Source organism: Protomyctophum parallelum (genome assembly GCF_964188405.1).
Source record: "Protomyctophum parallelum genome assembly, chromosome: 8".
NCBI classification, from domain to species: domain Eukaryota; kingdom Metazoa; phylum Chordata; class Actinopteri; order Myctophiformes; family Myctophidae; genus Protomyctophum; species Protomyctophum parallelum.
Genome location: NC_139703.1, coordinates 38,207,566 through 38,224,385, shown reverse-complemented (window position 1 = coordinate 38,224,385; position 16,820 = coordinate 38,207,566). Strand labels below are relative to the sequence as shown.

Below are 16,820 nucleotides of genomic sequence, written 5' to 3'. Positions count from 1 at the left end.
CATTCCTACATTCCAATTAAGTGCTTATCAGGGTGGGAGATCGCCAGTTGCACTTTGCACACAAGTAGGCCATGTACTGTATGGCCTACTTGTGCGCAAGCAGAGCGCGCCATATGAGGTGCGTTTTCATGGTGCAATGCTATTAACCAATGTCTGGGAATGGGAATTTGGTGATTTTGTGTAGGACGGACCATCTACACTAATAGCTGAATATAGGAGGGGCTAGCTGAATATAGGAGGGGCTAGCTGAATATAGGAGGGGCTAGCTGAATATAGGAGGGGCTAGCTGAACATAGGAGGGGCTAGCTGAATATAGGAGGGGCTAACTGAATATAGGAGGGGCTAGCTGAATATAGGAGGGGCTAGCTGAATATAGGAGGGGCTAACTGAATATAGGAGGGGCTAGCTGAATATAGGAGGGGCTAACTGAATATAGGAGGGGCTAGCTGAATATAGGAGGGGCTAGCTGAACATAGGAGGGGCTAACTGAATATAGGAGGGGCTAGCTGAATATAGGAGGGGCTAGCTGAATATAGGAGGGGCTAGCTGAATATAGGAGGGGCTAGCTGAATATAGGAGGGGCTAGCTGAACATAGGAGGGGCTAGCTGAATATAGGAGGGGCTAGCGCCACTCAAAAGAAAAAAGTGAAATGAAGTACCCTGGACTGGAGCAGGGCCCCCATTGGACAGATTAATAAATGAAGTACCCTGGAGCAGGGCCCCATTGGACAGATTAATAAATGAAGTACCCTTGAGCAGGGCCCCATTGGACAGATTAATAAATGAAGTACCCTGGAGCAGGGCCCCCATTGGACAGATTAATAAATGAAGTACCCTGGAGCAGGGCCCCATTGGACAGATTAATAAATGAAGTACCCTGGAGCAGGCCCCCATTGGACAGATTAATAAATGAAGTACCCTGGAGCAGGCCCCCCATTGGACAGATTAATAAATGAAGTACCCTGGAGCAGGCCCCCATTGGACAGATTAATAAATGAAGTACTCTGGAGCAGGGCCCCCATTGGACAGATTAATAAATGAAGTACCCTGGAGCAGGCCCCCATTGGACAGATTAATAAATGAAGTACCCTGGAGCAGGCCCCCATTGGACAGATTAATAAATGAAGTACCCTGGACTGGAGCAGGGCCCCCATTGGACAGATTAATAAATGAAGTACCCTGGAGCAGGGCCCCCATTGGACAGATTAATAAATGAAGTACCCTGGAGCAGGGCCCCCATTGGACAGATTAATAAATGAAGTACCCTGGAGCAGGGCCCCCATTGGACAGATTAATAAATGAAGTACCCTGGAGCAGGCCCCCATTGGACAGATTAATAAATGAAGTACCCTGGAGCAGGCCCCCCATTGGACAGATTAATAAATGAAGTACCCTGGACTGGAGCAGGGCCCCCATTGGACAGATTAATAAATGAAGTACCCTTGAGCAGGGCCCCCATTGGACAGATTAATAAATGAAGTACCCTGGAGCAGGGCCCCCATTAGACAGATTAATAAATGAAGTACCCTTGAGCAGGGCCCCCATTGGACAGATTGTAGACTTGTCGTGGATTCAGTAAAAACTGGAACTTCCTCAGCACTCTGTGAGACGCACGCGCACACGCACACACACACACACACACACACACACACACACACACACACACACACACACACACACACACACACACACACACACACACACACACACACACACAGGGTGTTCAGTCCGACAGCCGTATCTATGAGTACAACTACAAAAGTATTGGCATTAAAATATACTTAAAGTGCCCATTATTCAGAAGGTCCCATTTAAAATGTATAAAATTTTAAATCCTTTGAAAATAGCAGTTCTACAAGCGTGTGTACTTGTAGATCTGCTATTTTCAAATTGCGAACATGTGTATTTTGTACTTTGTTTTATAGCAAACATTGCTTAACCACTTAAGCATTATTTGATACAACAGTATCGAGCAAAAATACTGAAAATAGCAGATCTACAAGCTCACAACGTGCTGCAACGTGTTGTGTGAGCTTAGGAATAGGAATGAATTATTAAAAGATGATCGTGATCGTATTAAATGATAAATTATCGATAATTTTGTACAATCGATTCAATTAACCGTTTGTGCCCCTGGCCTGCACTAAAATGTAGCCCCGCACACGGCAAAAATAAAACAAAATACATCTTAAGTAGTAGACATGGAAATATCATATCTGAATAATCCTGATGTTATCTACTGTACACTGGCGCTTACCTCTTACCCTGATTTCCTCCACTCTTTGGGTTTACAAAAACCAGCAGCGGATGTGTGTCTGGTAATGGAACCACCTGGAGAGAGAGAGAGAGAGAGAAACACAGGGTTGAATGGAATATTAACCCATTTAGACCTGAGATCAGGTTCTAAAAATGTCTTCTACATCCTGACAGTTTTCTGAAAAAGCTATGTTTCTATGTCAGTCGTTCTTCGAATTTTCAGAAATAGCAGACCTACAAGCTCGTAGCTCGAGCTTGTAGATCTGCTATTTTTCAATAGCTAAAGCATAGCTAACACCGAAAAGGGGTTCCCGCCCCCAAAATGGGTTAAAGCCAAATAAGATCTCAAGACTGAAAACTGTTTGTGTTTGACTGTTTGTAGTCCGAAATCGTCAATACTACCGTATGTATTTATGGAACTTTTTAGATTCTTTGATTTTATTGATGAAATACTTTAGAAAAATTTTGGAATTGTTTTTAATCAATGATTAATTTATTATTTGTTTAAATAATAAATATGTATTTAAGCTATACATTAAAAGAAATATATAAAAAATATTACGTAGGAAACGAAAAATAGGGGACATTTACTCGCGACCCATAAAGAAATGGTCTGTAACCCAGACCGTGGGCTATGATATGATGTATGGAGCAATGTTCAACTTTTCCATGATGAGGGTAACCACACACCTATAGTGAGATGCATACATTGATAGATTTGCATGAGGGACATGTATGCAAGGTCAATGATTTGAATGAGCTGGTTTCCTTCAAAAGATAATATGACTCTCAGAGACACACACGCACACACACAAACACGCACGCGCAGTCGCGCACACACACACAATTCCACAAATGCACGCACACACACACCACACATGGAGAGAGAGAGAGAGCACCACACACACACACACACACACACACACACACACACACACACACACACGGAGAGAGAGAGAGAGAGAGAGAGAGAGAGAGAGAGAGAGCACCACACACACCTGCAGAATGTGTCCATCGGGGGTGACATCCAACAGGCTTGTATCCTCCGGTGAACCTGGACGACTGTTTTCCTGGATTCGACACACAGTGAAACACAGCAGGGATTTAGAACACCACAGTAGGGGGCGCTCTCGTCATTGTACATCAGTTGTCAATGGCATTTAATGTTTGTGTTGTCCACAAATTTACGTCATATTTGGCGGACATTATTTGACCTAATTTCTCCTTTCATTGTCAATGGCAAATATTGAGACGTGTGGGGACCAAAGCTGTATATAGGAGGGGCTATAGCGGCCCTCAAAAAGCACGCCTGTGCCTGGGCCGTGGCTCAGCGGTCTAGGCCGGTAGCCCGGTTCGATTGCCGATCCCGACTGCCTTTACTGCATGTCACCCCCACCCCCCCGTCTCTCTATAAAAAATATAAAATAAAGGCCAAAAGCCGCAAAAAAAAGCACAACGGTGCCTCTAACCCAATAAGACCTGAGGAATCGGGATGATTCTCCAAATGTCTTCTAAATCCTGACAGTTTTCTGGAAAAGAAAACACATGTTGCTTAGCAGTGGTGCTCAAACTTTCACAGAACCCACAGAAATATATGAGAGTTCAGTAGGTTCCCTTTGGGAGGGAGCTCGCTGGCCTAGCGGTACAGGCACATGCCACTTATAGGCTGACGGTCGCCTGACGGCGTGTCGCGTGTTCGAGTTCCGTTCATGAAGACCATTCTCTGCATGTCTCTCCTTGTCTCTCTCCCTCTTTCCTGTCTATGAAAGCAACACAAAAATGTAAGTCTTAAAAACTGTAAGTCTTAAAAACTGTTCAAACTGAACAACCAATGCTTTCATATGACATGAAAACAAATGGCTGCCCCTCAGTCAAGTTGGCTCACATATTTGACAATCAATACAGACTGGGCTGGGGCATGTACTGTACTGTACTGTACTGTACTGTACTGTACTGTACTGTACTGTACTGTACTGTCCCCGTCTCTCTCTCCCTCTTTCCTGTCTATAAAAGCAAAAAAAAAAATCTTACAAAAAGAAAAAAACGAAGTTAGCTTTAATATATATATTCAAAGATATATATATTTTTAAATCACTATGAGCTTCTATATCTGCTAGGGGTTAACCAGTGACTGTCTGACAGCGGAGCATGCCTTTAGGGTCGGTTTACTGTACCTTGGAGACAGCGTATATTATATTATATTAGATATATATTATATATTTACTGTACCTTGGAGACGGCGTATATTATATTATATATATATTATATATTTACTGTACCTTGGAGACAGCGTATATCGCCCACGGAGGGAGAATGTGATCTTTCAGCAAACCACAATCACACGACGATAAACCAGAGGAAATGCACTCCTCGTGACGCTGGAGGAGACAGACAACGTTGGTGAGACACTTATTATGTGCATAATTATTATATACAGTATAGGGGAATTTACATTCATACTCGCTCGCTCACTCACTCACTTCACTCACTCACTCACTCACTCACTCACTCACTCACTCACTCACTCACTCACTCACTCACTTCACTCACTCACTTCAATGAGGCATCATTGGCATGAGAAAACATTAGTTTACATGCATGGCCAAACAAAAGTGGAACCAAACTATCAAAATGCATACCTAGTTACTTGCAACTACACCCACCCACCCACTCACCCACCCACCCACCCACCCACTCACTCACTCACCCACCCACTCACCCACCCACTCACTCACCCACCCACTCACCCACCCACCCACCCACTCACTCACCCACCCACCCACCCACTCACTCACCCACCCACCCACCCACCCACGCACCCACTCACCCACCCACTCACTCACCCACCCACCACTCACTCACCCACCCACCCACTCACTCACCCACCCACCCACTCACTCACCCACCCACCCACCCACGCACCCACCCACTCACTCACCCACCCACCCACGCATGCACCCACCCACTCACTCACTCACTCACTCACCCACCCACGCATGCACCCCACCCACGCACGCAAGTAAAAACAACTTTATCCTCACCATCTGGTGGCACCACACACAATGCTTCCCCGCTAAGGCCTTGATCTTCTGTCTGCACACGTTGCACTTGTTGCCGTTACAGTCGGCAGGCATCCAGCCGTGCCCCGCTACCTGTGGGTGACGCAGGGAGACACAGAAACATTACATTACAGTCGGCAGGCATCCAGCTGTGCCCCGCTACCTGTGGTTGACGCAGGGAGACACAGAAACACCGTTACAGTCGGCAGGCATCCAGCTGTGCCCCGCTACCTGTGGTTGACGCAGGGAGACACAGAAACACCGTTACAGTCGGCAGGCATCCAGTCGTGCCCCGCTACCTGTGGGTGACGCAGGGAGACACAGAGACATTACAGTCGGCAGGCATCCAGTCGTGCCCCGCTACCTGTGAGTGACGCAGGGAGACACAGAAACACATGAATCCAGCCGTGCCCCGCTACCTGTGGGTGACGCAGGGAGACACAGAAACACCGTTACAGTCGGCAGGCATCCAGTCGTGCCCCGCTACCTGTGGGTGACGCAGGGAGACACAGAGACATTACAGTCGGCAGGCATCCAGTCGTGCCCCGCTACCTGTGAGTGACGCAGGGAGACACAGAAACATTACATTACAGTCGGCAAGCATCCAGCCGTGCCCGCTACCTGTGAGTGACGCAGGGAGACACATGAATACAGCCGTGACCCGCTACCTGTGAGTGACGCAGGGAGACACATGAATACAGCCGTGACCCGCTACCTGTGAGTGACGCAGGGAGACACATGAATACAGCCGTGACCCGCTACCTGTGGGTGACGCAGGGAGACACAGAAACACATGAATACAGCCGTGCCCCGCTACCTGTGGGTGACGCAGGGAGACACAGAAACACATGAATACAGCCGTGACCCGCTACCTGTGGGTGACGCAGAGAGACACATGAATACAGCCGTGACCCGCTACCTGTGAGTGACGCAGGGAGACACATGAATACAGCCGTGACCCGCTACCTGTGAGTGACGCAGGGAGACACATGAATACAGCCGTGACCCGCTACCTGTGAGTGACGCAGGGAGACACATGAATACAGCCGTGACCCGCTACCTGTGAGTGACGCAGGGAGACACATGAATACAGCCGTGACCCGCTACCTGTGAGTGACGCAGGGAGACACATGAATACAGCCGTGACCCGCTACCTGTGAGTGACGCAGGGAGACACATGAATACAGCCGTGACCCGCTACCTGTGAGTGACGCAGGGAGACACATGAATACAGCCGTGACCCGCTACCTGTGGGTGACGCAGGGAGACACAGAAACACATGAATACAGCCGTGCCCCGCTACCTGTGGGTGACGCAGGGAGACACAGAAACACATGAATACAGCCGTGCCCCGCTACCTGTGGGTGACGCAGGGAGACACATGAATACAGCCGTGACCCGCTACCTGTGGGTGACGCAGGGAGACACATGAATACAGCCGTGACCCGCTACCTGTGAGTGACGCAGGGAGACACAGAAACACATGAATACAGCCGTGCCCCGCTACCTGTGGGTGACGCAGGGAGACACAGACACAGATGAATAGGCTTAGCAAGAAACAACGTGATAGAGATCTATAGACGTGACATATGAGAGAGAGAGAGAAGGAAACCGTATTTGATTATCGTACAAAATGCCTTCCTTCCAAATCAGAAGTTCTAACACTTTCGAGATCGCTTGACGTGATTACTCGTGACGTGCTGCAAGCTTGTACACATGTGCTACTTTTGAACATTTTGGAAATAAATCTTGAAAGTGTGAGTAAGTTTTATTTTTTTGATATATCTAAAACCACATCTTACACACATAAAGACCCCCAGGAAAGTGTTCTAAATCGTCTAAACGTCATTAACACCATCGGGCCCATGGTGTAAATAACTGTCAAGTTCAAGTGCACGGTCATGTGCCCGAAACGGAGATTGATAATCTCCGTCAAATTAGTGCTATGAAAACTGATCGCATCGCTCTACAGCCTAGAGGCGCTTGCTGACGATGGGCACATTTTATTATTGGATTAAATAGGCCCGGGCCCTCAAGGTGTTAACATAACGTTAATTAAATATCGAACCAATGGCAAGTAGTAAAAAGTGCTTTGGACAAAACCTCTTAACTCCTTTGGACCCTCAATATGTCTGCTAAAGCAACTAACTCCACCACCTCTGATAGGGGTCTCATGGAAGTAATTGACAAAATATAAAGTTATAACAGCAACTTTCATGAGGCTGAATTGCTTTGTTTTAAACATATAAGGTTTTCCTTATTTCCTGAAAATGTATATTTTTCATTTCCTGAAAAATGAACATTTTGGAGTTATGAGTTATGAGACAGCAGAGATATTCAATATTCATGAAAGTACAACGATTATTAATCTCACCCCGATCTCCTTCTTGGATTGGACGAACGTAGGAGCACACGGTTCAGGGTTCTTGTTGGCACACTGGCTGTGGACGGTGTACTTACAGCCTGTAGAAAGAACAATGATATCATATTATATTATATTATATTATATTATGTATGGATGCAGTGCAGCAGCAATTTAAATTTCATTCACACTTACACTTAAAGCCTCTAACCACACCAAAGGGTCACCAACCATGCAACGGTTGCAAGGAGTTAACGCTAAAACCGCCTCGACCCTTTGGTGTGGTTTTGGGCCTTTGAATTCCATGCGTTGAATCACCAGGTTTCAAACGTGGGTCAACGTACGTGGGTCAGTGTGCAACAGGACATATCACACCGCTGGGACAACGCTAAAACCGTCTCGACCCTAAAACACACGTTTTACTTTTCCTATAATTTACTCGAGACCTATAAAAACAACACATACAGGTGTAACCGTGTGTGTGTGTGTGTGTGTGTGTGTGTGTCTGTCTATCTGTCTGTCTGTCTGTCTGTCTGTCTGTCTGTCTGTCTGTCTGCCTGCCTGTCTGTCTGTCTTTTTTCATGGTTTGTGAAGTAGCAGCAGATATCATACAACCTCCTGATTTTTTGACTCTTCACATACTAGAGCATGTCTGAAATAAGTGTCAGAGCTGAAATCGACATGTAAATATGAAATAAATGCATACATATGTAGCTGTAGGCGTAATGTTAGTCCACAGAAGTGAACCTTTTCTCAACTCGCTGTTTCTCTGCAAGACATTACTCTATAAGCCATATCTCTAAAACTGGTGGGTCAAACTGAACAACCAATATGTCAATTTGAAGCTATGATTCTCTGCTTCCATTATTTCATATGACATGAAAAAACAAAAATGACAAAACAAAAATCCAATGGCAGTCCCTCAATCAAGTTGGGTCACATATTTGACAATCAGTCCGGGCTGGGGCATGTACTGTACTGTACACAGAGATATTCATTCGTGGGCACACAGGTTGACCGTGGACTCTGTGTGTGTGTGTGTGTGTGTGTGTGTGTGCGAAGTGCATGGGCGCCCCCTAGTGGCTCTTACAGGTGCAGCAGAGGCCTTGCTTGCCCAGGCCCAGCAGCATGCCCTGACAGACGCTGCAGTAGGTGGGCCTGTTGAAATGCTTCATCCTCCAGATGTGCTGCTGGTGTCTCTCTGTCATCTGTATAGGGAGGAAGGAAGCAGAAAGGAGGTCAGGTTGAAATGCTTCATCCTCCAGATGTGCTGCTGGTGTCTCTCTGTCATCTGTATAGGGAGGAAGGAAGCAGAAAGGAGGTCAGGTTGAAATGCTTCATCCTCCAGATGTGCTGCTGGTGTCTCTCTGTCATCTGTATAGGGAGGAAGGAAGCAGAAAGGAGGTCAGGTTGAAATGCTTCATCCTCCAGATGTGCTGCTGGTGTCTCTCTGTCATCTGTAGGGGAGGAAGGAAGCAGGAAGGAGCTCGGCAAAGGAAAACAGCGTAGATTTGGACAGCGACATTTTTATGTCGTTTTAGCCTGAGTGAGTCTTAAGAAATGAATACGAATTCTGTCTAGTTTTAGTCATAGTTTGTCCAGCTGCAGTGACATTGACCGGCCTTGATTCATACTGTGTGATGAGCTCTGTGCGAGAGGGACCAACAACTGACCATAACCAAGACAAACAACAAATCACTTGTCTTCGTTCTACCTCGCCTCACCAGGCTTTCCACCACCTCGGAGGAAAGCCTGGTCTCTGTTTCAAAAGTCTGTATGATCCTGTCGGGAGCGTCATGTTGTAGTATTGTTTTGTAGGCAGGCAGGAACAACAGGCGGCAACTTCCTTTTCCCTCAAACCGATTTTTCTCAATAAAAGCTCTCGTAGCCTGTAGCTTTTATTGAGATAAATCGTTGTTTACTAGACGTATAAACAGGGAGTTCTCTGACCTTGAGTCCGAGCAGCACCAGTAGTTTACTAGACGTATTAAGGGGGAGTTCTCTGACCTTGAGTCCGAGCAGCACCAGTAGCGGGATGTTGGTCATCCCTCCCTTCAGCCACTCCTCCAGGGTGACGTTCCCACTGCCGTCCACGTCGATCTGCGCCATCATGTCCTTCAGCACCTGTCCAATTAAAACACAATACAACTAATTATCACATTTAGACCTGAGGACCATTCTAAAAGAATCAGTGGTTCTCAAACATGTTCATGTCAAGGACCCCCAAATATATATATATATATATATATATGTATTTGGCCGCCGACCCCCATCTGAAAATATGTAGTTCCAGGGACCCCCCCAGAAGCAAAGATTTGAGTTAAAAACGTTCGCTCTGAAAGAATATATATTATTCCAAATTTGTGCCACATTTTCACGATTTAAAAAAAATGACGTGAGACTAAATGACGACATGAGATGACTGTATAAATACAGTGGTCGCCCCTCACTTCACATGAGTGTGATCTTTTTTATCTACACAGTGTTAGTGTAGCCAAAACCAACAAATTTGACCCTTGTGTACACACTAATGCATGTGTATCACACAAACTTCATGCCCATATCGCGCAACAATATAGTTACAATAAGAAATAACAATAGAGCGTCGCAGTCCCGCCCCCTTTCATGACGATGCCAGGCCCAGGAAATAATTCACAATGCATTTTTCCCATGATAGACATTTCAAAAAGTATTTATTTAAAGACCTTTTAAGCGTCGTACAAAGCCAACTCGAGTTCTGACAAATCATGACAATAAACACAATATTTTGAACCAAACAAATAATTACAAAGAAGAAAAACAAGAAAAAAAGTGTTGTAACCTGCCGTTTTCTTCTTCTTTCTAATTTGTTTCGGGCCGAAAAATTGTGTTTGTTGTCATGATTTCTCACAACTCCAGTTGGCTTTGTACGACGCTTAAAAGGTCTTTAAATAAATACTTTTTGAAATGTCTATGAGGAAAATTAACGTGGAATCATTTCCTGGGCCCTGGTAGGGGGGCGGAACTGTGACGCTCTATAAGCATGATGTTTTAACAAGGCATAACAAAAGACTGGTTCATACCGGTCTGAGTTCAGTTACATCCCAACCCAGATAGTCTGCAGCGCGCATCATCTGGTTGATGATGCGATCCACCTCCTAGGATCAAGACAAAGACAAGTAACATGGATCCCACTTTACATTCATAGAGCATTCCACGTAACAGTTAATTAACTAGTTTAAGGCGTTCTACACACCACTGTTCTGTCTCTAATATTGAATCCAGAATAATCAGTTACATACTGTGATTATCATTATGTGATAATAACACATGCTCCATCCTGTACATTGTCCCTGATATCAACTGTACTAGTATCTGAAATAAAACAACAATGTGTACGTGTACAGTAGGCTACACACCAGTCAGAAACATAAATGTATTCGCCACAATGGCCACGATTCACTTACAGTGCTGTCGAGGAGTCCATTGCCATCTTTGTCATAAAGCTTGAAAGTAACTGAAATCACAAAATAATCATTATTTTTACATTATTAAATACATTTTAGTCGACTAAATCAACTGTAGATTTAGTCGACTAAAATCGCATGACATTTTAGTCGACTAAAACTAGAATAACACTAAAACATTCCAGGTGACTAAGATGTGACTAAAACTAAAAACAACACGACAAACGACGTAGATAACAGTTGAGACTAACATTCTAGCTTGTCCTGCGGCTGGCCTTCCTCCAGCACAGAGAAGTAACAGCTCACATCACAGAGAACAATCCCACCTGAAAGAAGAAATCATGGATGTTTAGATTATTTACCAAACAATAACTATACACGTACAGTACCAACAGTATACAGTATATATTACTGTTTGCAAGAATTTTAAATTGCAGCTATGTGTGGACCCTTTCGACTTATAGCAGTAGCAGTACCCCAAAAAAAGACTTATTTTCTACCAATTACAATTTGTGTGTATGAAGTGATGTATCCCGAGGTCATGGATGCACCTGGGACATATCCCAGTGATGTATCCTGAGGTCAACGGTGTTTCAGGTCTACCAACATCATACCCCTCACTCAGGCGACCCAGCCGGGGTGATCAAGTCCCGACTTAAGTCCCAGTAGCTACCCTCAATCAGTCCCACTAGGGAAAAACCAGGGGCACACAATCCGTTGGAACTACTCCAGAACTACTCTGCCAGGGCTGGGAGGTATGCTTCTGGCGCATGGAAGGACCATGCTTTTTTTTTTGCAAAAAGAACGTGGACTTGCCATCTGGTCCACCTTCCTCCTGGATGGCACGGGCAGGGCCCCCCTGGGTGTCGCGGGCAGGTCCCTCCTGGGACCAGGCCACGCCTGCGCCAGGGCAGGCGCCAGGGCCCTCCTGCTCCACGCTCTGGAAGTAGCGATACAGACGCTGGCAGAAATCAGCGGGAAAGTCGTCCACCTCGAGGTAGGTCTTCAGGAAGAGACGGAAGCCCTCTGCGTCGATGCGCTGGAGCCGGCCGCCGGTGTTAAACTCCTTCATCACGTCTTTCACTCTCAGGCTGCTATCTACAAACGACAACATTCACTGTGTTGTTATTGTTATACATCCAATGAGCACAATGATGATTCAATATATTGACCACGCAAAAGTTGCAATCGAGTCCAGAGATGAATCCCGTCAACGTGGCTGACCCAGGCTGCATGGCTGCGTGGCTCATGCTGTTGATGTTATGATGGTGGCGATAACATCGCCGTAGTATGAAAGCCCCACTTTTTTTTTGCCCCTTTAGATAGCACTTTTTGTATAGACTTAGATAGCATTTTATACAGACTCATAGCAGCACTAGAATTGCATTTTATCTAGTCATAGCGCTTTATAGTATACAGTATATGTATAGTAGTATATCGTTTATATGCATAATTAGTTTCATTATATAGATATTCTACAGTTTACGTTCTTAGCTTACGCATGTTTCATCATAACTACTTTTTATTGCAATGCTTTTGTTCTTGTTTAATGTAAATGGCACTGGATTAAGAGCGTCTGCTAAATGCCTAAATTGTAAAGTGCCCCTGAGCAAGGCACTGCTCAAGGTGCTGCTCAGTGGCCAACCGTATATAGTCGAGTCAAGTAGGCTGATCCATTCCACGCCTTTGTTTTCTCTCGGCTTGATTATATTACTGCAATGCACTTTGTTCTGGCCTGCCAAAGAAAACAACTGACGGATTACAACTTGCGGCAGCCAGAGTTTTAACTGAATTATTTTACTTGGTCTCGCACCTTCCTACCTACATGACTGCCTGCCTAGATATGTCCCAAACCCCCCCTCAGGTCCTCCACTGCTGGCCTGCTCGATATTCCTAAATAAATGGCAACTAAACAACGCAGCTTTCTACTTCCACAGGCCGACAGCATGGAACACTATAGTATAGTGGGAGTTTGTTCCAGACTATACCTCTGTAAAGCTGCTTGGAGCTGCATTTCATGTCATGAAAGGTATATAACGTTTATTATATATTTATTTATTATTTATAGTACTATTTTATTTATAGAGAACATTTAAAAACAACCAGGGTTGACCAAAGTGCTGCATCAAACGTATATGATAGAAACATAGAAAACTTTACAGAAAAAATATTTATGAGCAGAACAATGAAAGGAGCGCTTTTGGGTTTTAAAAACGTTAAAAAAAAACAGGGACCGTGTCCCCTAGGGTAGGTACCCTCACAAAAAACATGCAGTAATCCTGGTCACTAAACTGCCTCCCCCTGGCCAGCCAGGGCGCCTGATGGAGGGGAAAGGAACTGGTTGGAATAACGTGTGCACGCGCTACGTCCAACTAGGGAAACTCCCCCCTGTCAGGTGTAAAGGAGCAACTTGGACACTCAGGCATTAAGGAAGCATGAGTTCAAGTCCGTTGCTCTCCCCTTGTCCTAGGTTGGTGGAGGGTGTGTAGAGCCCAGGATCACATTAGATGATTGACACAGGGGTGAAAAATGGGTTACAAAATCGTGGGATAAAAAAAATATATATAAAGAAAAACAGGGACTTGCTCCATGGAGGCAGTGCAGCATCTGCTTTTCTAATAGGCCAACATATGTGTCTTTAATCTGGATGAAAGCACAGCCGCATTTTAATTTCAGTTGTTGGGATTTTTAGGAGCATCTGGTCTGCTGATCTGAGTAAATCACTATAAGTTAAGATTCAAGATTCAAGATTCAAGACTTTATTGCCATGTCAACAGAGTTGATTGGAATTTGTTTCAGTGCACTAAAAACATACATACGATACATACACATATTCACATCACATAATCAGACAGAACACGATACAAAAGTACAGACATCATATGAGGGGGACCAATAAATAAGAAGAATGCAAAACGTTACAATTCATGTTGAATAAATAAATAGCAAATTCATCACAGTTCATCGTTTTACAAAGCAGCTTCACGCTGTAAAGTGCGAGTGAAAAGAGGGTCAGCATTCAAGAGGCGAACAGCCTCGGGATAAGTGCTGTTCTTAAAACGGGAGGTATTGCACTTTAGAGACCGGAGTCTCCTACCTGAGGGCAGGGGTGCGAAAAGAGAGCAGGCAGGGTGGGAGGGGTCGGCGATCACCTTCTGTCAACCCTGTATTATACTTCACTATATGGTGTGCATTAGTGTCGTATAAAAATAGCTTTTATGTATACAACCTCACAACATGATGTGATGATCTGTGATGCAATGCATTGTGAGCTTGTAGATATGCAGCTATTTTCCATTTTTTTAATGATTCGTAATAGAGGCAACGGTTCACAATAATTGCTATACTGATTGGAAGCTTTGACAGAAAAAGACTCGCTCACCGTACAGAAAATAGAAGTAAAACTCCTTAGACTGAAGACTTAAGATCTTTTTTTTTATTTTTTTTTATCATGCTCATAAAGTGCTCTGTGCTCAAAGTGCAATTAAAAAGCAAACGTTTCGGTCCTAAGACCTTCGTCAGTGCTATATGATTTTCACAGACAAAGAACTTGCTCCTAATTGATGACATCACCAGATGGTAGGGCGTGGACATTACAGAATAGATATATACAAAATCACACAGTTATAGGAAACAAGAATATCACCCAGCAGCAACATCAACAAGGACAAAGTAACACTCACAGTCCATGTAGCGCTGGAGCTGGATGAAGTCCACGGGAGTAAGAGAGCCATCTGCATCTCCAGACGACGACATGGTGGAGATCCTCCTCATTCCGTCAGGAGAGAAGGCAGAGGTGTAACGCTAGAGCCAAGAAGATGATAATAATATGTTAATAATCTTTAAGTTAAAGATAGTATAACTCGAAAGGAGGAGGAAGTAAACAATAACAGGTTGCTTCACAACCTCTATGACGTCACATCTATTTTCTGTCTGTGACTCAAAGTAAAAACAGGTCTGACTCCATTCCTAGAGCGTTGCACATACCTATTATAAGCTATACCTATATTTTTACACGGTTTAGTTGTTTCACAAATAGGACAGGATTATTTACACAACCGCATAATTAATCGCTGCATAATAATCGTTTCCGTGTTGATTTGAGGAGTGAAATATTTTCAGAAATAGTGATAATTTCCACTGTTTTGCAACAGATTTTGAGTGTATAAAATGTTAAATATTTTGGCCATAATACGAGGACATTTGTTGATATTTGGTACATTATTGACTTTGATTATCGGTCATTGTTTGTCAGTCATTTCTTTATGTATTGAAGTTACAGTATATCTGTGTCATATCAGCGTTGTTGCAACTTTTTGTTTCCAAGGCCTAAAAGCAACACAATTCAATTGTGGAGTAAAATGCCATAATGGTGACAGCCCTGTAGGCTCTATTGACTCTGTATGGATGGATGGATGGATGGCAGGGCCTTCAACTAAACCACATGCCCTGAGGCCACATTTGACCTTCATACCACGCCCTCACTTCAAACAGCCCTGCAGTGACATCACTGACATGTGAGCTTTTGGCTCAGATGTTTCTACAAATAAATACTATTGTTTTTGTGAAATAAACTTTTAGATGTATTTCACAGATATTTATGTATTATTATTATTATATTAAATAACAATCAATTAAATTAGACCCTGCATGCTAATCATTTGAGTGGTTATTTTATTTGATGGCCTTACATTTTTGCCCTGGCATTTGGCCTCTGTCAAAGATCTATAACGCCAAAGACGTGCATGTTGTTGAGAGTACCTACAGTATGCTGTTGTTTAATTCATATGTAGCCTAATCTTATAATTAACACGGTTGAGCAATGAGCAGAGGAATAGAAACAATCAACAATGAATTAAAGCTTGCCTAACTAAGTTGCCTTTTAAATGAATAAATCACACCCATGTGAAGTGACTCAAGTGAGGGGCACTCTGATCATCATACATCATCATGACATCATCTCATTCCCGGCCAATCACAATTTGCGTCCTCACCTTTATGTCTTCAATGTTTGTGTTTACACAAACACTCAAAACTGGCTATTCATGGTCAATGGCATATTATATAATGTTTGTGTTTTACACAAACCCTCAAAGCTGGACATAGGCCCTCAAAACATAATGTGACATCCAGACAGCATAAAACCATAATGCTACAGCAGCAGCACAGTAGTCTAACAGAACTGCAAGAGAAAACCCATGCATGCAGGGTTACAATTTACAATGAATAGTAGACGCTCAGACAATACAAGGCAGGGAGAAAACCGAGTCCATCTACATGAGCTGAATTAAAACACCTTACCTTGAGTGGGGATTGGATTGGGGAAGGGAGTCGCTCAATTATTTGAAGCAGAGCTGATCTCTAAAGTGCGAGCGGGGCATCTGTTGTGAATGTTGCCGTCGCCTCGTCAGTTACTAGCTGGTATTGGCGGAAGGCCTGGAGCCTGCTGTGAACTAATGCCTGTCTGAGTATTAGCGCCAGAGAGAGGATTATGGATGGGTGGAGGAGGAGCTTTTGCAATATAATTACAGCTAGTGGTAACGCGCACGCACACACGCACACACGCACACACACACACACACACACACACACACACACACACACACACACACACACACACACACACACACACACACACACACACACAGGTACATTTTTGGCCTATTTTTGGCCTGAGAACTCTCACTCTACTATAAA

At 44.3% G+C, this 16,820-nt stretch overlaps 1 protein-coding gene across 1 annotated transcript in view; it reads right to left on the bottom strand.

The window, feature by feature from the left end:
- The window catches only part of dgkab (diacylglycerol kinase, alpha b), a 28,059-nt gene extending 13,165 nt beyond the window's left edge, over nucleotides 1–14,894 (bottom strand). The window contains 14 exon segments of the mRNA XM_083770564.1: nucleotides 1,527–1,601; nucleotides 2,258–2,331; nucleotides 3,255–3,326; nucleotides 4,536–4,634; nucleotides 5,298–5,408; nucleotides 7,690–7,778; nucleotides 8,768–8,885; nucleotides 9,685–9,801; nucleotides 10,740–10,814; nucleotides 11,124–11,173; nucleotides 11,375–11,449; nucleotides 12,022–12,049; nucleotides 12,052–12,221; nucleotides 14,807–14,894. Coding sequence (XP_083626690.1) covers nucleotides 1,527–1,601; nucleotides 2,258–2,331; nucleotides 3,255–3,326; nucleotides 4,536–4,634; nucleotides 5,298–5,408; nucleotides 7,690–7,778; nucleotides 8,768–8,885; nucleotides 9,685–9,801; nucleotides 10,740–10,814; nucleotides 11,124–11,173; nucleotides 11,375–11,449; nucleotides 12,022–12,049; nucleotides 12,052–12,221; nucleotides 14,807–14,879 — 1,226 coding nt within the window. The 5' untranslated portion in view covers nucleotides 14,880–14,894.
- Between the last annotated feature and the right edge of the window lie 1,926 nt (nucleotides 14,895–16,820).